The following is a 27,262-nucleotide window of genomic DNA, read 5'->3' as shown; positions in this document are numbered from 1 at the left end:
GGCAAAACACAATAATAACTGAAAGTAAGTAAAAATGACTTAAAAAATGATGCTGAGAACAATGTTTCTACTGAATTTTGGTGTATTTGTTTCGTGTTTTGCCTTTGGACATCAGCACTGTAATGCTACTGAAAAAAATAAAATAAAATCTTACTAGCATTTCTCCTTTTAGTTAGCTACTCCCCAAAACTCATGAAAACTTTATCAGTTATTAACCACTGCACATTTGCATGATAACATAAGTATTACAACAGTGAATCAACCATTGCATTTATTCTTAAAATGAATTTCAGGCATTGTCAGACAAAGAAAAAGGATCTTTATAAAAATAGGATGTGATATAGACAAGAATAGCTCTTCTACTAGCACCGCTAATTATGGAAATAAGTACTGAAACTTGCACTAGTATCAAGGCATGAAAGGTCATGAATATATATAGACATGCATATTCCCGTGAAAATAAATCTTACTATCGATACAACAGACTCGAACTCTAAGTTAGTCACAGGAATTTCCTATTAAAAATTTTCACATTAGCAAAAAGATTAAAGTTTGATCATCTTCTCTTGCTTACAGGTACATACTCTAACTACTTGATCCTCCTCTTCAACTTTCTGGAAAAACAACAAAAAAAGTATAACATGAGATATAATAAAATATTTTAAATAAATAACAACTACATCAGTGGTTTTGGGGGAAAAAAATAAAATAAATACTGAAATGTAGTAGCCTAATAATAAATAGGAATAATAAAGATAAATAGGAAAATAAAAAATGCCCAGCCTACATAACAGAAATATGGCCAATACAATATCAAGAATTAACCTGAAGTTAAGAATTTCCTGAATTAATGTATGCCATACAGTAGTTTGATTCAGTTTCTTTCTCCCTTTAAAAGTTTATTGTCATTTATTTTAAACAATTAAATGGTTAGTTGTATTTTATTATTTTTTCCTGCTGTCTGCAACACCTTTAGAATATTTAATTCTATTATCCTAATATTCTAGTGTTTTCTCGGTAGCTTTACAAATTAATTCCAGTTCAAAATATGAAAGTAACTTAATCTGACACATTTTATTTGCCTGTAGACTTTTAAAGACACAATAAAAAATAAAATAAAAATAACAAAATAACTTACTCAGAAGTCTTCTATGCCAGCGATACACATTTAAGAGAAAAATGGCTTCTTATGGAACTACACTGAAGAAAGAAAATATATATTACTCTTTTATGACACTATATGATGGATCATTATACAGACAAAAACACAAGGGCACACTGATCTACATCTGACCCACTGCTGAAATGATACAGAGACACACATATTTACACATACACAACACATTTAGAAATACATTTTCTTACCGATGCATGGGCATTTCTTTCGTGGAGCTTTGGCTCATTTGTCATAACGACACAAGTCATCTCATCTTCACAAATCTGAACTGTTGGAACAACAGTAATGGATTATAACTCAAATAGATGGATGAATAATGGACAAAACTCAACTAGTTTGTTCTTTAAAATGTGTTATTTTAGGGCTTTCAAAGTTGAATCATTAATACACATAATTATCTTTAATGCCACAATTCAAAAACTGTTCATTAACATAATTATGTTTGACATTATTACATTTCACCCACTACTAGCAGAGTGATTTTTTTTTTACAATTACAATATGAGCTATCATATTGTAAATCTGATTACAATCAGTCAGTATCACTTGCCTTGTTCATCAATTTTTCTACATTTCCAGTAGATGCAGAAGATTCCAAATCCAGCAACAATCAACAGAGATCCAGCAACAGCAACAGAGATCAACACTGTCAGAGAATCTGAGTCTGGAGGATGAAAAGGAAAGTAAAAGAGCGACATCGATGTAAGTTATTGAGATCAGCTCAATGAATAAATGTTAATATCACCACTCCCATACCGGCACATGTGTGACAAAGTTGACTGATGTCCAGATGTTGAGTCTGGTTGCTGATGGGATTGTTGAGCACACAGCTGTAGGTGTTTTTATCCTGATATTCCACCTCCAGAGGTAGAGAGAGACTGATGCTGAGATCAGACACACTGATGCTGGACAATAAACTGTTTCCTTTGAACCAGGAGAGAGTCACATGACTCACATTCACCACTGAACACACCAATGAACAATATGACGATGATGATGAAGAACAGTCTCTGGTAATGTTAGGAACAGCCAGACGAGCTGCAAAACATGAAAGATTAACCTGAAATATGGATAAATTTACACAATAATTTTATTTTTAGTTCAGTGTTTTGAATGAACATTTATACCATCTGTCACCTCAAACTATAAAACAAGACAACACAAACTGTAAAAGACAGCACAAATGATTTCTACTCACCATAGACAGAAACACTGAATGTTTTTGGCTTTACACCAGTTATGTCTAGTTTATAGAGTCCAGCGTGTTCAGTTCTGGTGTTTGTGATGGTCAGAGATCCAGTTTGATGGTCCACCTTCAGTCTGTCTCTGAATCTCTCATCAGGAACATCATCATATGTGGAGAAGATTTGGTTCTCTCTGTTGATTTGAGCTATCAGAGTGTTTTCAGCTCCATATTTCCACAGTATGCCATCATCTTCACGTATTTCAGTAAGATCAGTGTTTAGAGTGACAGAATTTCCCTCCATCACTGACACTGACTCACTAAACATACCTGGAGAATAAACAGATTTTACTCAGATTAGAATAGTTACAAAGGTAGACCTCTGTAATTAAGAATTAACACATATTCCATTACTTTTTTTGACTAACAAGCAGAAACTTTCTGTCTGATATAATTAATGCAGATAAAGAAAATACATATTATGTATTCTTTATAAACATCTTTATAAACTGCTACCATTAAAGATAGACTATTAATATCAAGCAGAAAGAAATAAAAAAATACAAAACATTGCAGCAGCACTTACAGATTGCCTGAAAATACATTTATAGTGTCAAATAATGGAGTTCCCCTTCAGGAACTTGAGCTGCGTCAAGAAACGCTTTGGGAACGCCTCTGCGTGACCGCGTTCTGAAGCACGTGTAAAATCAGTCCAATAGAGAGCGAGACGTCACGAGCGGGGTGACGTGAGCAACCAGGAAGCATAAAAGCGCTTCCGGCAGAGCGCAAGTTAGCTTCTGCTCTTCAGTAGCGCTCTGTGTATGTGTCAGTCATATTTACTGTTGTCTGTCAGTCCACCAAGCATGTCAAAGTCTAAAGTGGCGAGCGAACGGCATTTCAGACGTTGTGTTCCTCCCTGCTCACAATATCTGGCACACGATCTGTGTGTTGTTTGTTTGGGAGCGGAGCATGCACGATCAGCTCTCGAGGGAGCTGATTGTAATGACTGCAGGTTGTTCTCGCTGTGTGTGCTCGGCTCCCACCTGACCATTTTTGACGAGAGCGGTCAGGCTTGCAATCCCCATATTTGTCCCGTATCTACAGACCCACAGTATCTAATTATTCTAACGTCGTAGGGCTAAATGAGAAGGGATATGGGGTGATGCCTGTGGTGGAGCAGACACTTGCTAGTTATCTCTCCCCATCTTCAGCATCGTCCCTGAAGGCCCCGAAGCTTCCCACCAGGCCAGTTAAGCTTACATTGGGTCTGGTTGGGAACGCTTATACGGCGGCAGGTCAGGCTGGCGCATGTTTGCACACCATGGCGGTGTTACAAGCATACCAGGCTGAAGAAAAGAACAGAAAGAACAGGGGTCCAGGCGATGCTCTCAGTCAGGGTCTTCGAGACAAAAAGTGGATCTGCGGACCGTTATTTTGTCGAAGAAGACACCACCATCGTCAGGACCCCGAGGGCAGCCTGACGATGGATAACACCTCAGTGTACGGTGCCCGATCCTCCTCAGTGCCCTCGCGGGGCTTTACTGATACCCCTGCCACTCTCTGTGCTTCAGGGCTCAGTGAGCTCCGACGAGCAAATTTCCCAGCTGCCACCCGGCGGCAGTATGGCACGGGAGAGCTCATCTCCTCAAGTGAGGACGCTAGAGCAGTCAGGTCGGTCGTTCCCTGCCGGTCATCCGCTTCAGGGCACTGAACTAGCTCCTCTAGTGACACCAGAGGCCAGTCTCCAGAGGCTGGTTCCCTTAGTAGACAGTTTGGTTCTCGTCTGCCTCGTTTCAGCGGGGTGATTCCCACATTAGTGGGCCCCGAGCAGGCTCTGGTAATGGAACAAGAAGTAAACACTCTCTTGAAGAAGGAGACCATCGAGGTGGTCCCTCCTCGCGACAGAGAGTCCAGGTTCTACAGCCGCTACTTCATCGTTCCAAAGAAGGATGGGGGGTTGCGTCCGATCCTAGATCTGCGTCTTTTGAACCGCGCGATCAAATACCGGTTGCCTTCGACATGTACTTCCATGTATCCATCCTTCCTCAACACTGGAAGTTCCTGAGGTTTGCTTTCAGGGACGAAGCATACCAATATTGGATTTTTCCCTTTGGCCTGTCACTCTCACCCCGCACTTTAGATCAGGGATCAGGGATCTCCAACCCTGCTCCTGGAGAGCTACCTTCCTGCTGACTTCAGTTCCAACCCTGCTGTAACACACCTGTCTGTAATTATCAAGTAGCCCTGAACACCTTGATTAGCTGGTTCAGGTGTGTTTGATTGGGGTTGGAGCTGAAATCTTCAGGATGGTAGCTCTCCAGGAGCAGGGTTGCAGACCCCTGGTGTAGATGCTGCTCTGGCTCCGCTACGACTCCAGGGCATCCGCATACTCAACTACATCGACGATTGGTTGATACTTCCCAAGGCCAGATGTTGGGGGCTCCTTGTCGTCGCGTAACGCTAACGACGGACACCTCCCTCACGGGCTGGGGGGCGGTCATGAGTGGCCGCTCTGCCCAGGGTCTGTGGGAAAGCCATCATCTCACATGGCACATAAACTGCCTGGAGATGTTGGCCGTGTTTCAAGCTCTGAGACACTTCCTTCCAGACCTGTGGGGACATCATGTGCTTGTCCGCACAGACAACACATCAGTGGTCTCCTACATCAACCGACAGGGGGGTCTGCGTTCGCGCCCCCTTTACAGGCTGGCGCGCCGGATCCTCCTGTGGGCTCAGTGAAAGCTCCTCTCACTCAGAGCACTGTCCGACACACGACACACTGTCCGCTCTGGTTCTCCCTCATGCATCCAGCTCCGCTTGCGCTGGATGCCATGGTGCAGACATGGCCGAGGCTTCTTCTGTACGCTTTTCCCCCGATTGCTCTGCTCCTGGGAGTTCTGAAGAGAGTATGCCTGTTAGTAGCCCTGTTCTGGCCCGCCTTAGTATGGTTCTCGGACCTGGTATCCCTCCTCGACGGCTCTCCACTGTAGATTCCAATCAGGAGGGACCTCCTCTCTCAGGCAGGGATCACGGGGAGTTATGGAAGCTGTGGGCATGGCCCCTTGAAGTGGTGCGGACACCGACTGCAGGACCCAGTCAACTGCCCAGTTGGTACAGTTCTGGAGTTTATGCAGGAGCAATTCTCCGAAGGGTTATCTCCCTCCACTCTGAATGTAAACGTGGTGGCCTTAGCTGCTTACCACGCCCTTCTGGGTGGTCAATCTTTGGGAAGGCACCCACTCGTCACTCATTTCCTCCGTGGCACCTTGAGGCTGAGGTCAGTACAGCGCACTAAGGTGCCCTCATGGGACCTGGCTGTGGTTCTGGAGGGCTTGTGTAATGCCCCCTTTGAACCCATAGAGGAAGTTTCAGACAAGTTCCTCACTCTGAAGACGATCTTTCTCCTCACTATTTCCTCTCTAAAAAGGGTCAGGGATCTTCAGGCACTTTCTGTGTCATGCCTGGAGTTTGCCCCGGGCATGGTTAGGGCATTCCTTTACCCGAGGCCCACGTATGTCCCTAAAGTACCCTTTTCTACACCAGGGCCTATTTTGCTACAGGCAATCTGTCCTCCTCCATTCCAGGAAGCAGGCCGAGAAAGGCTTAATCTGCTCCGTCCAGTACGTGCACTGGACACTTACGCACACAGAACTGCCCTGTGGCATAAGACAGATCAGCTGTTTGTTTGCTTTGGTCCACCCAAGAAAGGATCTCCGGCGACCTTTGCAGACTTTGAGCAGGTGGGTGGTCGAAGCCATCTCACTGCATCTCCTTGCCATACTCCCTGCATCCCTGCAGGAGCTACTTCATCGAAGCTAACTTGCGCTCTGCCGGATGCGCTTTTATGCTTCCTGGTTGCTCACTTCACCCCGCTCGTGACGTCTCGCTCTCTATTGGACTGATTTTACACGTGCTTCAGAACACGGTCACGCAGAGGCATTCCCAAAGCGTTTCTCGACGCAATGTCTCGTTCCCTCGGGGAACCACAGTTACATACATAACCTAGGGACGTAATATGGCAGCATAATTTATGAAAATGGACAGATAACCGGGCCTTGTTGCTTAATCATATGAGACCTAATCAGATCACTTACTTCAAGTATAAAGTAACACATTAACTTTAAACTTAAAGCAATACATCTGAGTTACTTTTTCAAATAAGTAACACAGGGTGCTTTGTTTTTACTATTTCAGCTCTCCTGACCCCATGTTGAGAGAAATTGGGAGTAAGTGCAGAGGAAGAGGCACTTCCTTCATCCTGAGGCTTATTCATTTCACTCTTGGTGTGAAAGGGCCTTTACAGTTGCCCAAAATATAACTTTTAGTTTTTTCCTTATTAAAAACAAATATGTAGGACATTCATGTAAGTTATTGAGTCTGATCTACAACAGTAGACAAAAATCAGCTCAATTAATAAACATTAATAGCACTACTTCCGTACCTGCGCATGTGTGACAAAGTTCACTGATGTTGATTTGTTGAGTCTGGTTGCTGATGGGATTGTTGAGCACACAGTTGTAGGTGTTTTTATCCTGATATTCCACCTCCAGAGGTAGAGAGAGACTGATGCTGAGATCAGACACACTGATGCTGGACAATAAACTGTTTCCTTTGTACCAGGAGAGAGTCACATGACTCACATTCACCACTGAACACACCAATGAACAATTCTGCTGTGATGATGATCCTGATGATGATGAAGAACAGTCTCTGGTAATGTTAGGACCAGGAAGACGAGCTGCAAAACATGAGAGCATGAACTGAAATATGGATAAATTTACAATTTTCTGTTCAGTGTGTAGAGTGAGTGCTTATATGATCCATCACCTCACACTTTAAAACAAAAATATGTAAAAGACAGCAGAAATGATCTCTACTCACCATAGACAGAAACACTGAATGTTTTTGATGACCTTTTCACACCAATTATGTCTAGTTTATAGAGTCCAGCATGTTCAAATGTGATGTTTGTGATGGTCAGAGATCCAGTTTGATCATCCACCTTCAGTTTGTCTCTGAATTTACCATCAGTACCATTATATGTATAGAAGATTTGTTTCTCTCTACTGATTTCAGCTAAAAGATAGTTGTCAGCATCGAATTTCCACAGTATGTCATCATCTTCAGATATTTCAGTAACATCAGTGTTTAGAGTGACAGAATGTCCCTCCATCACTGACACTGACTCACTAAACACAACTGGAGAATAAACAGATTTTACACAGATTAAGGTAATTACAAAGGTAGAACACTGCATTTAAAAAGCAACATATATTCCATTAACTTTTTTTGAAAGACTAGCAGAAACTTTAAGTACTGTAGATCTTACAGATGAATAAAAATACAATATATACTGCCTTTATAAACTGCTAACATTAAAGAGATACTGTTAGTATAAAGCAGACAGAGAAAAAAAATTAACATCGCAGCAGTATGACGGCGTTTTAGCGCCACGTTAAAAAATGCTAAAAATCTAAGATTACAAGATTAAAGTCGTAATATTTCGAGAATAAAGTCGAAATTACAAGAATAAAGTCGAAATTACAAGAATAAAGTCGAGATACTACTAGAATAAAGTTTAAATATTATGAGAATAAAGTCGAAATATTACATGAATAAAGTCGAAATGTTTCGAGAATTTAAATTGCAGAAATTAAAGTTATAATATTTTGAGAGTATAGCTGTCAGACTTTTGTCCTGTCTTGTGTTTTGTTTTGTTCCTCATGCGCATTCCTTGCCCTAGTTTCTCCTTCTACAGTATGTCTTTATTTGGTTTGTTTCCTGTTTCCTGTTTTCATTTAGTTTACTCCTCGTTTAGTTCTTGTACTTAAGCCCTATGTTTCCTTGTTTCTAGCGTCCGGTGTTGAATGTCATTCTGTGTTTCCGTCGTTCCCTATGTGTTTGGATCAATAAAGTCTGTGTTATATGAAGAGTTCCTCGCCTCCTCGTTCCTTTGCTCCAGAGAATTGTGACAGAAGACCGGACCAAAACCGAAAGTAAGCGGCGCTCCCTCTCTCCCGTGTTTGTTTTCAGGTTTGGAAAGTTTTTTAGTTTTCCTTTTTTTTTTCCCGCGGCTATGGAAGTAGCCGCTCGGTTCATCGCCCTGGCTCGCCGAGATCTCCCGCTGGTGGAGTATTCGCGGGAGTTCTGTGGGCTCGCCGCGGCGACAGCATTCGATGACGCCACCATCAAATCACTGTGCTGGCACGGGGCCAACTTCCATCATTCTATGGACCTCCCAGACACCACAGGAGTAAGCTGGAGGGAAGCGATCCTCCGGTGTCTGGAGAGTGTCCTGCTCCGAGTCAGAACCAGCCCTCCTGATCCCCAGTTCAGCCCAGGGAGGGCTCCTGACCTCCAGTTAAGCCCCGTAAACTCCCCCAAGTATAGTATGGCTCCAGCCGTAGAGGCCGGGGCAGGGGCTGGGGTTGCGGCCTCTGAGGCAGATTCGCAATGGCCACCCAAGTCTCCTGCTCCGCCATGGCCTCCCGTTGGATATTGCACAGCACGGGATGTGCCTTCCGGGAGGGGGGAGTAATTGTCGTACTTTTGTCCTGTCTTGTGTTTTGTTTTGTTGCCCATGTGCCTTCCTTGCCCTAGTTTCTCCCTCTATGTCCTTATTTGGTTTGTTTCCTGTTTCCTGTTTTCATTTAGTTTACTCTTCGTTTACTCTTGTACTTAAGCCCTATGTTTCCTTGTTTCTAGCGTCCGGTGTTGAATGTCATTCTGTGTTTCCGTTGTTCCCTATGTGTTTGTATCAATAAAGTCTGTGTTATTTGAAGAGTTCCTCGCCTCTTCGTTCCCTTGCTCCAGAGAATTGTGACAATAGCCTATTGCGTATGTAAATGGCCTGGATTGAGAGCACCGGCAGAAGTTGCCTGGCCACCGGAATTAATTTGAATATTGTTGCGTCTGATCGGCCGCATCATCTTACTGGGATGAGGAAGAGTCAATTTGATCAATTTTATTTAATCTCGCGGAAACAGCTTAATATCAAGAATATGATATTTATTAACAGAACAGGAACAACTTTTTATCTTAACATCAGCTCACTGATGTCAATTGAACCTCAAACACCAATTATGAATGTTAATATCACAACTGCCGTACCTGAACATGTGTGACAGAGTTCGCTGATGTCCAGATGTCTGGTCTGGTTGCCAACGGGATTGTTGAGCACACAGCTGTAGGTGTTTTTATCCTGATATTCCACCTCCAGAGGTAGAGAGAGACTGATGCTGAGATCAGACACACTGATGCTGGACAATAAACTGTTTCCTTTGTACCAGGAGAGAGTCACATGACTCATATTCACCACTGAACACAGCAATGAACAATTCTGGCGTGATGATGATCCTGATGATGGTGGAGAACCGTCTCTGGTGATGTTAGGAACAGGCAGATGAGCTGAAAAACATGAGAGAATAAACTGAAATAAATAGATTTACAACAATTTTATTTTCTGTTCAGTGTGTAGAGTGAGCGTTTACTTATTCATTTCACTCTTGGTGTGAAAGGGCCAAAAATATAACTTGGGTTTTTTGTTATTGAAACAAATATGCAATCCCAGTAACTAATGTAATTAGGGAACTCTAATGTAATTAGGAAACTCTGTTTGAAAGGGAACTCTGCTTACATAAGTAACCGGAGCGTTATTAGTTACTTTTTTATGGAGTAACGCTCCGGTTACTTATGTAGCCAGAGTTCCCTTTCGAATGGTCTCTGAGGAATACCCACTACAAGGGAGATTAGGTGAATTTAAGCAGACAAAATCCATGCCTGCAAGGCAGGGCTGTCCAAGTTTTAAAATCTGGTGAAGGAGGACAGTGACAACCAGCTGGCGGCCACACAGATATCACCAATAGAAATCCCTCTGGACCAAGCCCAAGAGGAGGCCATTCATCTGGTGGAGTGGGACCTCATTTCTTGCAAGCCTGCTGAGTCGTAAACTAGGGCTATAGCATCGACTATCGAGTGAGATAGTGTCTGCTTCGTAACTGGCAGCCCTTTAGAGTGGCCTCCAAAGCATACAAATAGCTGCTTTGAGTGCCAAAACAGGCCAGAATGCTCAATATACACTCTAAGAGAGTGGATTAGGACCCTGCTCACCTTCTCAATTGGGGAGCTCTAGAAGGGTCAAGTTAAGTCACCATTAGCGCTTTTTACAATGCAAATTGTGTCAAAGCAGCTTTACAGTATTAAATGGGGAAACAGTGTGTCATTATCCTATGGCCAGACGTAACCAGCAGTTTAATTCTAGGCTGCAACAAAGTCAGATTGCACAGAGGACTCATCTGGTTCCCATGGTCCCAATTGCCGTCTAGGTGACGAGGTCTTCGGAGGGGATCATTCTCTGTGGCTCATCTAGTTGTCCGGGTCTCTGCTGACATTCAGGGCTGTAGAGGTCATCTCTAGGTGCTGATCTACCATCTGATCTGGGTACGCACTGTATCCAGGTGGCTGCAGTGACAATCTGATCCGGATACGGTCTGGATCCGGGTGGCTATGGTGGCCTCAGAATAAGAATGAAACAGACTAATATTAGCGTAGATGCCATTCTTCTGATGATGTAACAAGTACATCGGGTGTTATGGGAAGTGGTCCCAGTTCTGGTTAACCTAATTAATGCAGCCAAACAATTCTTTAACGGATTTGAATTATAGAAATGTGATAGTGTATTATGTGTAAGCCAAGTTAAATAGATGGGTTTTTAATCTAGATTTAAACTGACAGAGTGTGTCTGCCTCCAGAACAGTGTTAAGTAGCTTGCCCCAGAGTTTGGCTGCTAAATAGTAAAAGGATCTGCTGCCCACAGTTGATTTTGGTATTGTAGGTATTATCAAATGGCGAGAATTTTGAGATCGTAGTGGACGTGAAGGACTATAATGCGATAAAACCTCACTCAAATACTAAGGTGCTAAACCATTCACGGCTTTATAGGTAATTAGCAAGATTTTAAAATGTATACAATGTTTAATGGTCGTACTTTCTCTAGCTGCTGCATTTTGAACAAGCTGGAGTTTGTTTATTAATCACGCAGAGCAACCACCCAATAAAGCATTACAATAATCTAACCTGGAGGTCAGGAACACATGAATTAATGTTTCTGCATCTGACATTGAGAGCATAAGTCGTAATTTACCTTTAACATTTTTTAAAGGTGCCATAGAATGCATTGATACAATATCTCTTTGGTTTTGAGACTTTAGTCTTTGCAACTTCAGGGATCTTATCTATGCACAAACAGCTCGTAACACTCCAAAGTAAAAGGAAATCTTGAAATCGCATCATAGGACCCCTTTAATACCTCTGAGTTTTTTTTTTTTGTTGTTTTTTCAGAATTTAGCAGTAAGAAATTACTAGTCATATATAGATTTATATCAACTATGCATTCCATTAGTTTTGCAAATTGGTATGTTTCGTCAAGCTGTGAAGAAATATAGAGCTGAGTATCATCAGCATAACAGTGAAAGCTAACACCATGTTTCCTGATGATATCTCCCAAGGGTAACATGTAAAGCGTGAAAAGTAACGTTCCTAGCACTGAGCCTTGAGGTGCTCCATACTGCAATTGTAATTGGAATGATACCTCTTCATTCACTGCCACAAATTGATGGTGGTCAGATATGTATGATTTAAGCCATGCCAATGCACTTCCTCTAAAGCCAACATCATTTTCTAGTCTATTTAAAAGAATCTTGTGGTCGATAGTGTCAAACTTGATGCTAAGATCCAGTAGCACTAATAGAGATACAACCATGATCGGATGATAAGAGCAGGTCATTTGTAACTATGATGAGAGCAGGCTCAGTACTGTGATACGGTCTAAATCCTGACTGGAAATCCTCACAGATACCATTTTTCTGTAAGAAGGAACATAGTTGAGATGACACTACCTTTTCTAGTATCTTTGACAGAAAAGGGAGATTTGAGATCGGTCTGTAATTAATTAATTCTTTCGGGGTTAAGTTGTGTTTTTGTTTTTTGTTTGTTTTTTTAATGAGAGGCTTACATAACAGCCAGCTTGAAGGTTTTTGGGACCTAACAACATATCATAATGACAATGACGAGTTAATAATATTCAGAAGAGGATCTATAACTTCTGGAAGCACCTCTTTTAGTAGCTTAGATGGAATACGGTCTAACATAAATGTTGTTGGTTTGGATGATTTAAGCGACAGGGGCCACAAAACAGCCAATTTGAGCAGCTTGAAGAGAGGGCCCTGTAGGGCTCTGAGGACTATAGATAGATTCCAAGTCGGCACCATGTGAGGGTGAGTTGGATTCAATCTGTGAGCTCCCCTCAGAAACTTAATGACCAGGTCATTTCTGCCGATTGACTGGACAGCCACAAGAGAATGATTTGCCATGATGGCTTCCTCCCATCATTTGAGCATAAACTTTTTGGAAGGGGTGCACCCTTTATCCAGCAGCTCTTGTAGAAAGATTACCACGTAGGACATGTCGCAAGAGGACAGGACCTCCTTCCATGCTGCATGCCAGTCAGAGAAAACCGAATATTTAAGGGCGTAGAGGTGTCTCGTAGACAGGGCCCTACCCTCCACAATGGTATTAGTTGCACAAAGACTCCCAAACATGGAGGCTTCACAGATCTGTCTGGGGATGCCAAATCATGCCCTTCACTTGTGAGAGGATGTCCTTCCTCCAGTGGTATCGGCCAGGGGGCTGCTGATAGCAGCTGAATCATCTAAGGGAACCATATCTGGTAACTCCAGATTGGGGCCACCAGAAGGACCAAATATCTGACTTCCTTGACCCGTCTGATGACCTGAGGAAGTCGTCATCGGATTGGTTAAATTACACAGGATTTCCGGGAGATGTGCGTGTTGCGTTTTTTAACGTTCCACCTGGAAACAAGATGCCATGATGCCAAACCCCCTGATGCAGCGGTTCCCAATCCTAGTCCTTGCGCCCCCTCACTCTGCATATTTTGCATGTCTCTCTTAGTTAACACACCTGATTCATATAACCAGCTCGTTAGAAGAGAGCTATGTGCAAGAACTGTGTTCCGATTGATATGATCGCTACACCGTGTTCATTGTTCCCTACTCCCTGAGCAGGGGAAATCCGTTGAAGTTTACTTCACTTCAGAACATTCATTCGTGGATTTGAGCTGCGCCGCTGCCTACAGCGTCTTCACCCACGGACGAGTGTGACATCAAACAACTCTGTAAATAAATACAATTTAAATTCTCGCCTCACACACTTTAATGCCCTTTGAATGGAACATATACACTCGTTTCGAACTGGAATCATGCTGGAATATTCGGTGATGTCCACTTCGCAGGGCACTTACAGTCGAATAGAACAAATATCATACATGATAAGAGATACTGGGATTGGGAGACGCTGCCCTAATGGAAGAAGAAAGCTTTCGTGTTTACAACTGTGATGATGAGCTCTTTTCAGGATCAAATAAATTCTGGATTTTCAAAAGTTTGTGGAATATTTAAAGTTCGATCTTATTTAAAGTAATGATCTTTGATGTAAGTTATTGAGGCTGAGTTACAACAGTAGACGGAGATCAACTCAATGAATAAATATTACTCTAGACCACAAAACCAGTCTTAAGTAGCACAGGTATACTGTATTTGTAGCAAAAGCCAAAAATACACTGTTTGGGTCAAAATTATCCATTTTTCTTTTATGCCAAAAATCATTAGGATATTAAGTAAAGATCAATGATCCATGAAGATATTTTGTAAATTTCCTACCGTAAATATATCAAAACTTCATTTTTGATTAGTAATATGCATTGCTAAGAATGTCATTCTGACAACTTTAAAGTCGATTTTCTCAGTATTTTGATTTTTTGCACCCTCAGATTACAGATTTTCAAATAGTTGTATCTCAGCCAAATATTGTCTTATCCTAACAAACCATCCATCAATGGAAAGCTTATTTATTCAGCTTTCGGATATTGTATCAAATCTCAAATTCAAAAAAATTGACCCTTATGACTGGTGTTGTGGTCCAGGGTCACAAATGTTAATATCACTTCTGCCGTACCTGAACATGTGTGACATAGTTTGCTGATGTTGAGATGTCTGGTCTGGTTGCTGATGGGATTGTTGAGCACACAGCTGTAGGTGTTTTTATCCTCATATTCCACCTCCAGAGGTAGAGAGAGACTGATGCTGAGATCAGACACACTGATGATGGACAATAAACTGTTTCCTTTGTACCAGGAGAGAGTCACATGACTCACATTCACCACTGAACACACCAATGAACAATTCTGATGTGATGATGATGAAGAACAGTCTCTGGTAATATTAGGAACAGGCAGACGAGCTGCGAAACATGAGAGAATAAAATGAAATATGGATAAAACAATTTACAACAATTTCATTTTCTGTTCTGTGTGTAGTGAGTCTTAACACAAACTGCAAAAGACAGTGCAAATGATCTATTCTCACCATAGACAGAAACACTGAATGTTTTTGATGACCATTTCACACCAATTATGTCTAGTTCATAGAGTCCAGCATGTTTAAATGTGATGTTTGTGATGGTCAGAGATCCAGTTTGATGATCCACCTTCAGTCTGTCTCTGAATCTTCCATCTGGAACATCATCATATGTGGAGAAGATTTGTTTCTCTCTACTGATTTCAGCTAAGAGAGAGTTGTCAGCTCCAAATTTCCACAGTATGTCATCATCTTCACGTATTGCAGTAAGATCAGTGTTTAGAGTGACTGAATCTCCCTCCATCACTGACACTGACTCACTAAACACACCTGGAGAATAAACTGATTTTACACAGATTATGGTAATTACAAAAGTAAACCACTGTAATTAAGAAGCAACACATATTCCATTTTCTTTTTGACTGACTACACTGTAAAAAATTGCTGTAAAATTTACAGTAACTTACTGGCAATTTTGGTTGCCAGTAAGACTGTAAATTTACAAGAGTACTGTAAATCAATAATTACAATTGTACTGTAAAAATACAGCAAACTCTTGCATGCTGTAAAATTGTTATGATGGTGTGTAAACATTTGGTAAACTTATTTCATTTGATTCTACTAAGAAGGAACATTTCTTAATATAAAACTGCAAACACTTAATTTGTAACAGTAAAGTTACTAAAAACATGACTTTAACTCAAATTGTTGCAGTTTATCATCAGCTATAGCACACACGCATGTGGTAAATCACTTAACAAAGAGATCATCACTGTATCAGCAACTCTACAGTTACTGTCTTTAAATAAAGCAACAGAACATCAGAATTTGTGGCTCATCATTGACTGAAGCACAGGCTCTACTCTCCACCACAATGGTGACCCACAAAACTAAATTAGATCTCTCTTGTGCAAAATAATACAGTTCAGTTAAAAATTTACTCTCCTTATAGATAACACCTGCTGTTAACAAGCAGAATCACTGAATGAAAGAGAAACAAGAACTACAACTGTCTTCAGCCACAGCCTTAGATGAACTCAGCTCAAATTTCCACAGTATGTCATCATCTTCACGTATTGCAGTAAGATCAGTGTTTAGAGTGACTGAATCTCCCTCCATCACTGACACTGACTCACTAAACACACCTGGAGAATAAACTGATTTTACACAGATTATGGTAATTACAAAAGTAAACCACTGTAATTAAGAAGCAACACATATTCCATTTTCTTTTGACTGACTACACTGTAAAAATTGCTGTAAAATTTACAGTAACTTACTGGCAATTTTGGTTGCCAGTAAGACTGTAAATTTACAAGAGTACTGTAAATCAATAATTACAATTGTACTGTAAAAATACAGCAAACTCTTGCATGCTGTAAAATTGTTATGATGGTGTGTAAACATTTGGTAAACTTATTTCATTTGATTCTACTAAGAAGGAACATTTCTTAATATAAAACTGCAAACACTTAATTTGTAACAGTAAAGTTACTAAAAACATGACTTTAACTCAAATTGTTGCAGTTTATCATCAGCTATAGCACACACGCATGTGGTAAATCACTTAACAAAGAGATCATCACTGTATCAGCAACTCTACAGTTACTGTCTTTAAATAAAGCAACAGAACATCAGAATTTGTGGCTCATCATTGACTGAAGCACAGGCTCTACTCTCCACCACAATGGTGACCCACAAAACTAAATTAGATCTCTCTTGTGCAAAATAATACAGTTCAGTTAAAAATTTACTCTCCTTATAGATAACACCTGCTGTTAACAAGCAGAATCACTGAATGAAAGAGAAACAAGAACTACAACTGTCTTCAGCCACAGCCTTAGATGAACTCAACTGAAATACAAGACATCATTAAATCTCTCAAGATCTGATTAAACAACTCCTCAAACAGCATTACCAGCTTCACACATTACAATTTGACTTTATTTCTGTCATATGGCTATAAAAATTATTTGAGAATTAACAGAAGTTTAGTTGTTTTATTGAAAACATTTAGTTTGACCTCACCATTGTGGCGGTCAGGGTTTGCTTTACTTGGGCTCTTGACCATCAAATTTTAGTCTTAGCTTTTTTCTGGCTGCTGTAACTGTGTTTGTAAAGCACATTTGTTATAACATGAAAAGCCAGAAAAATTTGTGTTTACGTTTTTTGTTATGCTTTTTATTGATAATGATATAATCATTATCTAGAGGCCTGATTCACTGATCTCATTCAGAGCCTGATCTTTAAAAACATGGTGTGGATATCTTTTTTTTTTGTGTGTGTTTACAATCGCTATATGACCCTGAATGAGACAACAAACTGCTAATGAAAAATTTTAAAGATGTCTTCTGCACAAAACTTTTAGTACTACGGCAACAGCTAGACACACACAGACATCAAGAATCAGTGTATGAATCTCAACAACGGTGACAATCAACAAAATAAATAAACAGATCAACTCTGAACATCACAAAACATGCTACTAAAACTCAACACAAAAAAAGGAAAAAAGAAAAGCACATAGTAAGAATTAAAGACAATAAGTGGACAATTCAGCGGCATAATTTATTCATGCCGGAATGCATGCTGGGATTCATGGGTGAGTTTTGTACTGTGCTGGTACCCAGCATGAATTGCAGCATTAAGCTTTTGATTGTCACCGTTGTTGAGATTCATACACTGATTCTTGATGTCTGTGTGTGTCTAATTGCTGCCGTAGTACTAAAAGTTTTGTGCATAAGACATTTTTAAAATTTTTCAGTAGCAGTTTGTCGTCTCATTCAGGTTCATATAGCGGCTGTAAACACCAAACTAACAAATAAAAGAATCCACACCATGTCTTTAAAGATCAGTCTCTGAATGAGATCAGAACTAAGCCACTAGACAATGATTACATCATTATCAATAATCAATCAAAAGCACATAACCACACATTTTTCTGGCTTTTCACGCTATAACAAACGTGCTTTACAAACACAGTTACAGCAGCCAGAAAAAAACTAAGATTAAAATTTGATGGTCAAGAGCCCAATTAAAGCAAACCCTGACCGCCACAATGGTGAGGTCAAACGAAACGTTTTCAATAAAACAAATAAACTTCTGTTAATTCTCAAATTATTTTTATAGACATATGACAGAAATAAAGTCTAATTGTAATGTGTGAAGCTGGTAATGCTGTTTGTGGAGTTGTTTAATCAGATCTTGAGAGATTTAATGATGTCTTGTATTTCAGTTGAGTTCATCTAAGGCTGTGGCTGAAGTCAGTTGCAGTTCTTGTTTCTCTTTCATTCAGTGATTCTGCTTGTTAACAGCAGGTGTTATCTATAAGGAGAGTAAATATTTAACTGAACTGTATTATTTTGCACAAGAGAGATCTAATTTAGATTTGTGGGTCACCATTGTGGTGGAGAGTAGAGCCTGAGCTTCAGTCAATGATGAGCCACAGATTCTGATGTTCTGCTGCTTTATTTAAAGACAGTAACTGTAGAGTTGCTGATACAGTGATGATCTCTTTGTTAAGCGCTTTACCACATGCATGTGTGCTATAGCTGATGATAAACTGCAACGATTTGAGTTAAAGTCATGTTTTTAGTAACTTTACTATTACAAATTAAGTGTTTGCAGTTTTATATTAAGAAATGTTCCTTCTTAGTAGAATCAAATGAAATAAGTTTACCAAATGTTTACACACCATCATAACAATTTTACAGCATGCAAGAGTTTGCTGTATTTTTACAGTACACTTGTAATTATTGATTTACAGTACTCTTGTAAATTTACAGTCTTACTGGCAACCAAAATTGCCAGTAAGTTACTGTAAATTTTACAGCAATTTTTTACAGTGTAGCAGAAACGTCTGTCTGATATAAATACTGCGGATAATGAAAATACAAGATCAACTGTCTTTATAAACTGCTACCATTAAAGAGAGACTATTAGTATCAAGCAGACAAAAGCATTGCAGCCTCACTTACAGACTGCCTAAAAATTAATTGTCAAATAATGGAAATAGGACAGACAACTAGGATGCTTACGTAATCATATGAGACATAATCAGAGCACTTCCTTCAAGTAATTAAAGTAACACTTTACTTTCCAATTTACAGTGAAATATCTTGAAATATCTAAATAAGTAACACAGGATACTTTGTTTTTTTCTATTCATTGACTGACCGCTCTCCTGACCCCATGTTGAGAGAAATTGGGAGTAAGTGTAGAGGAAGAGGCACTTCCTTCATCCTGAGGCTTATTCATTTCACGCTTGGTGTGAAAGAGCCTTCACAGATGCCAAAAATATAGCTTTTATTGTTGTTGTTGTTATTAAAAACAAATAAGTAAGCCCAGCCCAGGTGACAAAAATAACGCAAAATAAACATAATGAATTACTTTCCATAAAAAGTAACTAATGTACGTAGTAACACAATATCATAATGGATTTCTTTTAAAAGCAACTTTCTCCAACAATGTAAAGAACACATTGGACCCTGCAGCTTTAACAACCATGAAGATCCTCATAATAGCTTAAAAGCCACAGTGTCTTCTACTGCAAGAATTGTTATTATAATTAATTTCACAAATGATCATTTTAAATAAGCACAGTATCCAAAATGCAGTAATATAGTGGATTTTCATACTAAACATTCCAGTCTATTCCGTGCATTAAAAACATAAACAATGCAAAACAAACATGGTTCCAAAACAGCAACAACTTTTGCAGTCATGTGACTTTCTTAATGAGATTACTTTGTAATGGAGAGACAGGATTAAAGTTAATTTAAATGTAAGTCTGCTTATTTTTAAACAAAGTTTAAAGATTTGTGCAAGAGAAATGTTAGTTAAATCATGATTTAATCTAGATTTAAGCTTAATCCTTATGGTGCAACAAATTTGTTTTAAAGTTATCTGTTGTAGAGGAAAATTAATGTACAACATTTTAAAAAAATACATCATAATTATTGCAGATTGAACTTAAAAATAGATAAATAAACAAACAGACAGACAAACATTTAACATAGAATATTAAATGTATTTTCATACCTAAAATGTACCGCCTCACTTACAGACTGCCTAAAATTAATTGTCAAATAATGGAAATAGGACAGACAACTAGGATGCTTACGTAATCATATGAGACATAATCAGAGCACTTCCTTCAAGTAATTAAAGTAACACTTTACTTTCCAATTTACAGTGAAATATCTTGAAATATCTAAATAAGTAACACAGGATACTTTGTTTTTTTCTATTCATTGACTGACCGCTCTCCTGACCCCATGTTGAGAGAAATTGGGAGTAAGTGTAGAGGAAGAGGCACTTCCTTCATCCTGAGGCTTATTCATTTCACGCTTGGTGTGAAAGAGCCTTCACAGATGCCAAAAATATAGCTTTTTATTGTTGTTGTTGTTGTTATTAAAAACAAATAAGTAAGCCCAGCCCAGGTGACAAAAATAACGCAAAATAAACATAATGAATTACTTTCCATAAAAAAGTAACTAATGTACGTAGTAACACAATATCATAATGGATTTCTTTTAAAAGCAACTTTCTCCAACAATGTAAAGAACACATTGGACCCTGCAGCTTTAACAACCATGAAGATCCCTCATAATAGCTTAAAAGCCACAGTGTCTTCTACTGCAAGAATTGTTATTATAATTAATTTCACAAATGATCATTTTAAATAAGCACAGTATCCAAAATGCAGTAATATAGTGGATTTTCATACTAAACATTCCAGTCTATTCCGTGCATTAAAAACATAAACAATGCAAAACAAACATGGTTCCAAAAACAGCAACAACTTTTGCAGTCATGTGACTTTCTTAATGAGATTACTTTGTAATGGAGAGACAGGATTAAAGTTAATTTAAATGTAAGTCTGCTTATTTTTAAACAAAGTTTAAAGATTTGTGCAAGAGAAATGTTAGTTAAATCATGATTTAATCTAGATTTAAGCTTAATCCTTATGGTGCAACAAATTTGTTTTAAAGTTATCTGTTGTAGAGGAAAATTAATGTACAACATTTTAAAAAAAAAATACATCATAATTATTGCAGATTGAACTTAAAAATAGATAAATAAACAAACAGACAGACAAACATTTAACATAGAATATTAAATGTATTTTTCATACCTAAAATGTACCGCCTCAGTGACAGCTTTTGTACATTTTTGGTTTGAGTGTAACAGCTACTTTATGGAAAAAAAATTAACTATATAATTCAAACTTACCAATCAGATTCCACCAGCACAAATATAACAAAACAGACATGCGAGACATTTTCTTCAAAAGTTCACCAGTATATCTAATAACACCATGTGCTGAAAACACAGTAGAACTGTCAGTGTGTTGTGTGAATCCTTCCCTGACAGAGTTTGACCCTCCTAGTTCACATGCTGTATTTGCATATGATATAATGTTATAGTTCATCTGGCCCTTATTGAGACTTTTAACTGTTCTTAAAGGGTGAATATATTGTTTATTTTTATAATTTAATATACTCTTTGCAACATAGTTGCCTGGCTTTGCAAAATGGCTAAAAGCAAAATAATGTTGTGTGAATAATGTATTAGGGATGCAACAATACATACCTTGGTTTTTTAACCATGTAGTGACATGTGTGCCTTATTTACAAATGATTGGAATTCATTAACATACACTTGTTTATCTATCAAATCTGATATTTATGAAGTGTTTGTGAATCCAGGCAAATTACTCTTAATTTACTCATATATATGCAAGTTTCATGAACGAGGCCCACTGAACGCATGTTATATGTAACCCTGGACCACAAGACCAATCATAAGTAGCACGGTAGAAATAGCCAAAAAATACATTGTATGGGTCAAAATTATCAAATTTTCATTTAAGCCAAAAATCATTAGGATATTAAATAAAGATCGCGTTCCATGAAGATATTTTCTAAATTTTCTACTGTAAATATATCAAAATCTAATTTTTGATTAGTAATATGCATTGCTAAGAACTTAATTTGGACAAATTTAAAGGCAATTTTCTAAATATTTTGATTTTTTTGCACCCTCAGATTCCAGATTTTCAAATAGTTGTATCTCGGCCAAATATTGTCCGATCCTAACAAACCACACATTAATGGAAATCTTTCAGATGATGTGTATTTTTAAAAAATTACCCTTATGGCTGTTTTTGGGGTCCAGGGTCACATACAGTATATATATACATATAAATGTTCTTAAGACTTTAAATGTTTTTATTAGCGGAAAACACTCTTCATTTTTATCATTTAAACTTAGGAAAGATTATGTTAAACAGCTAAAAGTAAGGCTGACATAGAAGATAATGTAGGAAGATTATAAATATGCTACTGAGGCTTCTGGAGTTGTTTTTGTGAGAAAATGTTAGGCTACTTAAGCATCTGAAAAACGGTTGGAAAAACGGCATTGATGATAATCCTCCGGTTGAAAGTGAACTCTCTTATTTGTGTCTGTGAAAGCTTTATAATGTTTGAATTCATCCAGATAATTAATGTCTATAACCAAAATAATAAAACGCCAAATTATACTAGCCTATATATTCATTTAAAAATCAGCAGCCACCAAAATGAAAATAGTAAACTAAAACATTAAGAACTGTTTTGCTCAAAAGCCTTCAAATTTACCACGAAACCAATTATTATGAACTAACGCCATCAAAAAGCACTAATGCAGATTAAAGAACGTGACTACACGTATTATCTTCGCGCTGCAGTGAGTAGGGAGCCTCCCAAGTTATATTTTCACTTTTCATTCATGAATGCACCAGTACGCTGGATGCCAATGCCGTAAAACAATAAAAATAATAAGAAGAACACAATGGCCTCGGGTTTACTGAAGAGAAAACACATTTGTTTAAAATGTTGTTGACGGGGAAATAACTCGATAGCAGGTTTTCATGCCATTAGCTAGCAGCGCGAGACAAAACCAACCCAACCAGGGCTGCATTTCCCAAAAGCAACTATGGTCGCAAATTCCGTCGTTACCAATAGTGTTCAATGGAACTAACGACCACAGTTAACTAACAATGCTTTTGGGAAACGCACCCCAGGGCTGCATTTCCCAAAAGCATCGTAAGCTTAAGTTGATCGTAAAAACTATCGCGCGAACCATCTTAGACTTGCAGACCATATCCCAAAACCATCGTAACTTAAGATGTACTTGAAAATTTTCGTAGATCTACGAGTGCTCTGGAGTAATCGTTTTTTTGTTTGTTTGTCTGTTTGTTTGTTTGTTTGTTTGTTTTTTTAAATGAATTTATAAATGAAAATATTTAAAATGGCAGGAAAAAAAACAAAAAACAAAAATAGAAATACACATTTAAATTAAATGACTGAAAATAAAAACTGAATAAAATAAATAATATAGGAAATATGCTTCAAAGACATGGGAAAAATAGGGATAAACTCAAAAATAAAAAATAAAAATCTGTCGACGAAAACCAGCCATGTATTGGACCCGGAAATAACATCTCTACAGATATTATATTATATAGAATAATATTAATCTACAAATATAATATTAATGTACTATATATATATATAACAGATAATAATAATATAATATTATTATATATAGTAGATTAATATTATACTTATCACTTATATACTTATATTATATTATATACTCTAGCACTCTCTATTCTAATTCTATCTATGTCTTCTTTTTATTAAACACACACACACACACACACACACTTGACCCTCTATCAATTGCATATTTATTCTCTAACTGCTAGCTTTTCTTGAAAAACTAACACTAGCTTTATTTTTTCTATTCTATCTACTTGTTTCTTACAAAAAACAAACAAAAAAAACACTAGGTTTCTTTTTTCTATATTCTATCTACTCGTTTTCTTTATAAGCATTAGGCTAACCGAGACTTGTCATAACACTTTCATGTTGTTGCTCTTTTGTTGGTTTTGATTGCTTCTATTGTCCTCAATTGTAAGTCGCTTTTAAGCGTCTGCTAAATGACTAAATATAAATGTAAATTATATTAGGCTATTTTATATTATCTGAGCTGTCTGGAATGCAACATTAGGTTAACATTTCAATAAAGGAGCATGTACTACAAATACGAGCCATTCTATAAATTGACATTTCAGCACTTGACCAAAGGATACACAGTGAAACCTCCAGTGTTAAATCAACACTCCCAGTGTATATATAATCCACACTCAGAGTGTTAAAAAAGTAACACTGAAGCAGTGTTAAAGTTAATGAGATAATTAGTTTAGTAATTGAGTGATGATTGAACATTAGTGAAGAACACCTGCTGTTAACAAACTGAACCATTGAAAGAAAGAGAAAGAAGAACAGAAAAAAAGAGACGAGATGAGCATAAAAACAAGAACTACAACTGACTTCAGCCACAGCCTTAGATGAAATCAACACAAGATAAAAGAAGACATTAAATCTCTCAAGATCTCAGCAGAGGATTATTAAACAACTCCATAAACAGCATCACCAGCTTCACACGTTACTAACTAGATTGACTTTAGATGTTGATGCTTTAGTTTTGTTTAAATTACCATTATCGAGGTCAGTGTTTGCTTTAGTTGGGCTCTCGACCCTTGACTTAAAACATTACAATTTCGTTGGCTGTTATAACTGCGTGTTTGTTTAGACATGTTAGTTATGGCATTCGGGTGTTGATGGTTAGACTTCTATAAAGAAATCACCAGCATTTAGTGATTTCTGTAACAGATTTCATTCAGAGCAGGTCATTGATTGATTACTTTTTTTTTATTTTGATCGCATATAATATAAAGCTTCATCCATCAGTTTTAAGATTAATTTGAAAGACTTTTAAAAGTAAATCAGCACTAAAAGGTCCAAACTGCATTATCATACAGGCATCAAGACTTAGCGTATGAATCTCAACAATGGTGATAATCAACATATTCAGATAAAAAGATCATCTGTGAACATCACAAAACACGCTACTAAAAGTCACAACAAAATAGCAAAACAAAAGGAAATAGTAAGAATAAAAGAAAATACTGAGACAGCTGCATAATTTATTCATGTCGCATTGCATGCTGGGAGCCATGGATGAGTTTTGATTGGTGCTCCCAGAATGCACTGCAACATGGAGCTTTATGTTGATTGTCACCATTGTTGAGATTCATATGCTGATTCTTGAAATCTGTTTGATGAAGAAAAGTAAACTTTCAGTGCAGAATAAGTTTCAAGTCTTTTAGATTAATATTAAAACTGTCAGGTCTTAAACTACACAATCTCAAAATTAATTAATAAATCTACTAGTGACTATATTCTGAGTAAAACCAGTTATTCAAGCCACTATACACTGATTATGTCTTTAGTAACATAACCAACTCCTGATCACATTTTCGCTTGGCTTTTTTTCTTTGCGCCATAACTAACATGTCTAAACAAACACGCAGTTACAGCAGCCAAAGTAATTGTAAAGTTTTAAGTCAAGGGTCAAGAGCCCAACTAACGCAAACACTGACCTCGATAATGGTAATTCAAACAAAACTAAAACATCAAAATCTAAAGTCAATCTAGTTAGTAACGTGTGACGCTGGTGATGCTGTTTATGGAGTTGTTTAATCATCCTCTGCTGAGATCTTGAGAGATTTAATTGCTTTTATCTAGTGTTGATTTCATCTGAGGCTGTGGCTGAAGTCAGCTGTAGTTCTTGTATTTCTGCTCATCTCGTCTCTTTTTTTCTGTTCTTCTTTCTCTTTCTTTCAGTGATTCAGTGATTCAGTTTGTTAACAGCAGGTGTTCTTCATTAATGCTCAATCATCACTCAATTACTACACTAATTATCTCATTAACTTTAACACTGACTCAGTGTTTCTTTTTTAACACTCTGAGTGTGGATTATATATACACTGGGAGTTTTGATTTAACACTGGAGGTTTTACTGTGTAGCGACTCCTAAGTAGCACTTAAAGCACGGCTACGTGCGATTGTGTTTTAACCTCTTAACTGTCACCGTCCACCCTGTGGGACGCCTACCTTTACTTCACTATTTTACAATTAAATCCTAATCTAATCATGACAAACTATATATCGTTGGAAAGGTCTAAGACTCCTAAATAGGTATTTTACCACTTTTTCTGTTAAAAATTATGTAGGAAAAGTAATAGATTAATTTATGACCAGAGGTCTCAAATCCAGGGTCAGAAAGTAAAAGTCCTGCCATGTGTTTATTCCACCCATGAACTCAGCAGCTGATTTCACCAGAGGAGGAACCAACTCATTCCTTTCAAGTCACAAGCAAGTTTCGAGTCAAATCCCAAGACCTCAACGAGTTGAGGTAATTAAGAGATAATTGAGAGACTAATTAAATGTTGATTGTGCATTAGTGATGAACACCTGCTGTTATTGAGAATTACAGAGGATCAGATGTTGATGTTTTATTGGTTAAAATGATGCCACCATCATGTAGATCAGTGTTTGCTTTAGTTGGGCTCTTGACCCTTTTAGTAACTGAGAATGGATTGCTTTTAAGCAATTGCAATATTGCTTCACAACAAACATTTGCACATTGCTGAATTAAAAGCTTGAGAAAGCAGATGAGCTTACACTTTTGGCTTTTATGTCACTTGAATGAACATCATGAAGATGTCTCTCTTTGGTTTATTTACTGATGTTCAGCTGTTACAGAACTGCAGGAATTTACTATTAAACAAATGCCATCGTAATATTAAATATTGGAAAAAATTAGGAATTACATTGCTCAGGCTTTTAGACATGAACACTTATCATACGATCCTCAACAGTGGTGACAATAATTATTCATACTGTGGTGTTACCCAGCATGCATTGCAGCATGAAGCATTTTGTTGATTGTCACCATTGTTGAGATTCATACGCTGGTTCTTGATGTCTGTGTGTGTCTGAGTAGGACTGGAGTTTAAATATTTAAATACTTAAATACATTAGATTTAAAATTCTTTCTCTATAACTACTACAGCAGTAAATTCATTGCGTACTGTGGTTTCACAGAGTTGTTTATTCAAAAGCAGAACATAAATTCAAAAAATGAAAAGTGTTGTATGTGTATATATATATACACACAGTATATTAGATGCAAACAGGTAAGCACCTGATGATTACCTCATCATATGAAAACAACAAACAGTTGCTCACTGAACAGCACTGATCTCTCCGCTTTACAACAGCACATGCATTGCTACAGAGAGATCTAACACAGGAGTCAAGGGTCAAGAGCCCAACTAAAGCAAACACTGATCTACATGATGGTGGTATCATTTTAACCAATAAAACATCAACATCTGATCCTCTGTGATTCACAGTAACAGCAGGTGTTCATCACTAATGCACAATCATCATTTAATTAGTCTCTCAATTATCTCTTAATTACCTCAACTCGTTGAGGTCTTGGGATTTGACTCGAAACTTGCTTGTGACTTGAAAGGAATGAGTTGGTTCCTCCTCTGGTGAAATCAGCTGCTGA

General features: G+C 38.0%; 1 protein-coding gene across 1 annotated transcript; it reads right to left on the bottom strand.

Moving 5' to 3' along the window:
* Positions 1-324: 324 nt before the first annotated feature.
* On the bottom strand, positions 325-9,589 carry LOC131530952 (uncharacterized). Its single transcript, XM_058761506.1, has 9 exons — positions 9,471-9,589; positions 7,242-7,559; positions 6,802-7,098; positions 2,376-2,690; positions 1,934-2,215; positions 1,728-1,841; positions 1,366-1,445; positions 1,139-1,200; positions 325-614 (listed from the first exon to the last, which is right to left on the bottom strand). The coding sequence occupies exons 2-8, from the start codon at positions 7,531-7,533 to the stop codon at positions 1,150-1,152; spliced, it is 1,431 nt and encodes a 476-aa protein (XP_058617489.1). The 5' UTR covers positions 7,534-7,559; positions 9,471-9,589; the 3' UTR covers positions 325-614; positions 1,139-1,149.
* Between the last annotated feature and the right edge of the window lie 17,673 nt (positions 9,590-27,262).

The sequence above is a fragment of the Onychostoma macrolepis genome, chromosome 22 (assembly GCF_012432095.1).
Source record: "Onychostoma macrolepis isolate SWU-2019 chromosome 22, ASM1243209v1, whole genome shotgun sequence".
Taxonomy (NCBI): Eukaryota; Metazoa; Chordata; class Actinopteri; order Cypriniformes; family Cyprinidae; genus Onychostoma; species Onychostoma macrolepis.
The sequence above is the reverse complement of the archived record's forward strand: the minus strand, read 5'-3'. Positions and strand labels throughout refer to the sequence as shown.

Coding starts and splice junctions, on each gene's coding strand:
- LOC131530952 (XM_058761506.1), bottom strand. CDS start 7,533: ATGGAGGGACATTCTGTCACTCTAAACACTGATGTTACTGAAATATCT. Junction 1,446..1,727: donor TAGAAAAATTGATGAACAAG/GCAAGTGATACT, acceptor TTGTTCCAACAG/TTCAGATTTGTGAAGATGAG. Junction 1,201..1,365: donor AAAGAAATGCCCATGCATCG/GTAAGAAAATGT, acceptor TTCTTTCTTCAG/TGTAGTTCCATAAGAAGCCA.